Source organism: Lactuca serriola, chromosome 4 (assembly GCF_051521515.1).
Source record: "Lactuca serriola cultivar US96UC23 chromosome 4, Lser_US96UC23_V15, whole genome shotgun sequence".
Classification (NCBI taxonomy): Eukaryota; Viridiplantae; Streptophyta; class Magnoliopsida; order Asterales; family Asteraceae; genus Lactuca; species Lactuca serriola.
Genome location: NC_136411.1, coordinates 394,546,203 through 394,550,993, shown reverse-complemented (window position 1 = coordinate 394,550,993; position 4,791 = coordinate 394,546,203). Strand labels below are relative to the sequence as shown.

Here is a 4,791-nt window from a genome sequence, read left to right as displayed (position 1 = left end):
CTCTTTATAATAATAATAATAATAATAATAATAATAATAATAATAATAATAAAAGTAATAATAATAATAATAATAAAAGCAATAATAATAATAATAATAATAATAAAAGTAATAATAAAAAATAATAATAATAAAAGCAATAATAATAATAATAATAATAATAATAATAATAATAATAATGTATACAAAAAACTTCCAGCATAACAGACATTAAATATACTATTTTAGAGATTAAAACACAAAAAAACCGTTTAGCTTGCTGGTAAACATCATTCTATGTATAGAGGAGACCCGAGTTCAATTCTCGTAACCTCCAATTACACTTGTTTTTATCCAAGGCCAAGGGTATTATTGTAAAGTCTTGCTTTCTTTCTCAGTCAGACATTTCTTACCGACTCAGATGGCCAGAATTGGATTATCAAACACATTTTGCTGACCGAGTCAGCAAAAAACATCTGACTTGACTCGGTCAGACGCATATCAAACGGGGCCTAAGTTCTTCAATAGACTGTTCCATCTTTTTGAAATCGGCTTAATAATGTCCTAATTTTGCTTCTTTCTTTTCTTAATTTTGTAGAAGTAGGGTGTTGGGCAAAAGAGACAAGCCAAGACTGGATGATTGTTAGAGATTTCTCCGATTTAGTTTTAAATTTCCATGCTTTAAGATATTTAAGATTATGTTTGGCCTCGCCGTATCAATGTGTTGAAAAAGGTCTCTTTCCTAAAGAGTTGATGGTTCATGGTGGACAAAAAAAATTAGTTTAGGAATATGATTTAGTAGGTGTGTATTTTTATAAGTTCTTTAGAAAGCTCTTTTATGGTGAAGTCGAAAAATTATCATGAAAGTTTTTTCGATTTGCTTGTAAATTTACAGGATCCACGCATATAGTGATTTTAACAATTTAATACTATTTTGTTCTTTTACTCATTTAATTCGAAATAAAAAGCTATTGCGACTTGCTAGTACCTACACATAATATATATATATATATATATATATATATATATATATATATATATATATATATATATATATATATATATATATATATATATATATATATATATATAAAATGAACTATAGCCAAAAATATCATCTCGGAAACCCCTCTTTAATATCCGTATACCATTTATTCATTCATAGTCATACAACTTGTGTAGCTTGGTATCATCAAGAGGTTGAAAACAAAACTAGCAAAACAGGATCATCAAAATACCACACAGATGCTAGTAGTAGTTCCCACCCTTACAAACAGGGTATATATTGTAATGTAAAGTAATATAATACCAAAACCAAATATTAGGTTTCTGTATGTAATAAACCACGTAGACTTTTTAACTCTTTTTTTTTGTGTATGTTGATTAAGATACTTAATTCTAAGTTTCTAACCTCAACGTGACCTTTTATAAAGGCTATAAGCCACAGCAACAGTTGCAACCGCTCCAACTACAGCAGCAGCTGTAAACATCTCATGCTGCTCCCATTTTTTTGTAAAAAAATTAACATTAAAAGTTGACTTTTTTGGCCCTGAGCTTTCATCTCTGCAGCATGAGAACCCATTAGCACCTTGACAACAGCCTCCAGTGTTTTCCTTCTCATCATCTTTCCCATTCACCTTTGAATCATTTCCATTTGGTAGTGACTTTTCAACTGCCTTGTCAGCTTTCTCAACTGGAGGAACACCCATTTCACCCCTGCAGTGGAATCAATTACATGTTCAGAATATATATTTGTAGCATTCTAGTTTTAGAATATTTCTTATTAGGGGAATTTACTTTTGATAATTTGAAAGTACAATGATGTAATAATTAATTTTTTTGGAAAGCAGATTGATATGTCTTGTATTTAGCTTTATATTTTATTTGCTAGTGAGTTAAATGAGTCAAAATCCAAGAACTTTACCACATTAATTAAGAACAAAATGGGTTGAACTGTTTAAAAGCTGATCAACTTTTTACAACCTCCTAAATTGTTTATTAAAATGTGGCATTATTATATTTATGATAGTTTTTGTAATTATATTTTAAAAGCTAGTTAGTTATGAGATAAAAGAAATGGTTAAAAGGCATTGGCAGGCCGTATTTGTGTTTTTTGGACCGTATTTTTGCAGGTCAGGGGCAAATCGGTCAATTCAGGGAAGTCAAGTTGAGTCAAATGTCAAAAGAAGGATCCGTAGATCAAAATAAAAGAGGGTTAAAAAGAATGAAGGAAAGTCAAATCTGGTCAATAAAGGTCAAGAGAAGAAAGTCAAAATTGAAGGAGAGTCAAAGCTGGTCAATGAAGGTCAAGAGCAGAAAGTCAAAATTGAAGGAACTTAAAATCAATCAACTTGACCGTGAAAGCCAGAGAAGAAATGTAGCAGTAGACGATTCGGGCCATGCAGACCTTGGGTGTTTTGGCCGTTTAGCAGCAAAAGCATAAAAATCATCAATTCCATGAGAGATTTGTTTGTTTTTTCTGTTGTAAATAATTATCTAATCTTTAGTAGCCAAAATTTTATTCCATTATTGTGTGTTTATAATTGTTAAGGTCCTTTATAACTTCACCTATGATTATGGATATTTGAATGTTTTCTATCAATTCATTTCTATTTTCTAATAACATAATCAACTAGAAATCAATATCTGATGATGAAATATGAATGGTTTTTAAGGATTAATCAGTAGTTTCATTTAGGTCATAGGATCATATCCATTATAACATTATGCACAAACTTCTAACAATACTAATTTCCCTTTTGAATTGGGAAATAAAAACCAATTAAGCTAAATACATAAGAGGGGAAAAGCGTACCTCCAAATCCTTTCAATGATCTCACCCTTCTTGATATGTTGGTCAAGCAATTCAGCCACATCATTTGGGGTAACATAACCATACCTTATACAACAGAAACACAAGAAAGTATTCATAAGAAGAATGAATTAATACATTCTTTGGCAAGTAAATGTTATAGACTCTGCTTCAAATAGAAAAATAAAAATAATTAAATTGTTATGGATTGTCTTACCAATGTCCAGACACTTTTCCATCTTCAACTGAACTATATATTATCAAGTTCCCTGCATACTTATGTCCTCCAACATGTGAGCAAGCACTCACAAACACCTGATCCTTCAATGCCCTAACTTCAATCTCTTCATTGAACTTTTCAATTAAAGCTGGCCCACAAACACCACATCTTTTATCTCGACTGCTATGAGCACACACAAATACGTATGAACCTGTCACTACCTCCGGTGTTCCTGAAGCCCATGGTTTTCCATTCACAATCACTTCCTCCACAAAACTATCAACGTTTGATTCTTCCAAACCCCTTCAGTCACAAATGCATTAGTAAGTAAACTACATATCGATGTGTTCTATTATGTGAAGATTTGGATAATGGATACCCTAAATAAGATCATCTTTGAAGAAAAGTTCTCGTGTTTTCATTCCTCAATTAAGATTGTTTAAAATCGAAAGTGTGATTTCATCATTTCAAAGGCCTCCAAATTTGTTGATATATATGATTGCTTTGCAAATTCTCGAAGCTTTCCTCTAACATTATCATTCAAGGAATCATCTTGCTAGCATAGATTTTGCCTTTTCAATCAACATTACTCTTTACACAAAGTTCTAATCAGGGCGGAGGCTACTGAACTTCAGTGTTTTTATACTTCAAATCCAATTTCACTTGTTTATATTAGCAAAAGAAATGGAGTTTAGGTATGATGCGGAATATAAGCATGGTCAAATTTGAAGCTCAAGACCGAATAATATGCTATATTAAGTATCAACTCTATCAAAACTATAAAAGAAAATTTTCCGCTATGTTGCACATGGCGTCGACTATTGTTTTGTTTTCAAATTGACAAAAGCAACAGATCGTAGATTCGTGGAGAGCCATAAAAGAAATCTGAGGAAAAAAAACGAATCTACATAGCACACACACAACAAATAGCTGATGAATTTAAAACCCTAGCGAACTTCACAATACCTGTACTTGATCATATCAGGAAAAATCAAAACATCTCCATCTGACAAACCAGTAGCAGCACCGCCCTCGAATATCGTCATCAGAGTCTACAATAGTCAGATCGTGAATAGAAAAAAAACTCGTCAACACTCAAAACCTTCAAATACCTCATTAGAATAATTAACACAAGTGAGCGACAATAACCTTAACAGCGATATCGTTCTTGCGCTCCTTGATAGCTCCAGCAAGTCGCTTAGGGAGCAGATCCGAGTCGGAGGATTCAACACGAGCAGGCCAGTCTTCGCGAGTCTTGTAGCAGAGGAAAACGTGACGTTCGTAAGGATGGACTGATCCGGAGAGATTCTCGGTGTACATCTCCTGCCTTTGGAATCCGAACTTGACGTCATCATCGACCACCACAGCTTCAGTAGAAATATCAACGGTACCGTTCTCTGAAGCGGCGGCCATGCCGGAATAGGTATCGACGGCGAACGGAGGAGGAGGTATAGAGAGGGAGTTGGATAAACTTGGAGGGCAAGGGAACGGCTGAGATGTTAATGGATTTTGGTTTTCAAAAAAGGCTTTTTATCATTTACAATTTCACGTGTCGTAGGTAGAGGTTTTGGCCTTTGGGTTGTTTGGAAAAAGGCAACAATTAACATCTCGTTTTTTTGTCCTTTTGGCCACAATGACTAATAAGATATTCACTAAAATAACTATTTGACTATAGTTCGACAAAACCACTTTTATTTGATATTTAAAAGTCTAAACAGCATATATTTTGACTTAAAGAAACTGCAAAATCCCAATAATTAAGTTTCCAGACAGGTTCATT

The 4,791-nt window shown here is 33.1% G+C and overlaps 1 protein-coding gene across 1 annotated transcript; it reads right to left on the bottom strand.

The window, feature by feature from the left end:
• Positions 1–1,093: 1,093 nt before the first annotated feature.
• LOC145097912 (altered inheritance of mitochondria protein 32-like) lies at positions 1,094–4,541 on the bottom strand. The gene is made up of 5 exons (XM_079035577.1): positions 4,161–4,541; positions 3,978–4,063; positions 3,009–3,314; positions 2,795–2,878; positions 1,094–1,695 (listed from the first exon to the last, which is right to left on the bottom strand). The coding sequence occupies exons 1-5, from the start codon at positions 4,422–4,424 to the stop codon at positions 1,392–1,394; spliced, it is 1,044 nt and encodes a 347-aa protein (XP_078891703.1). The 5' UTR covers positions 4,425–4,541; the 3' UTR covers positions 1,094–1,391.
• Between the last annotated feature and the right edge of the window lie 250 nt (positions 4,542–4,791).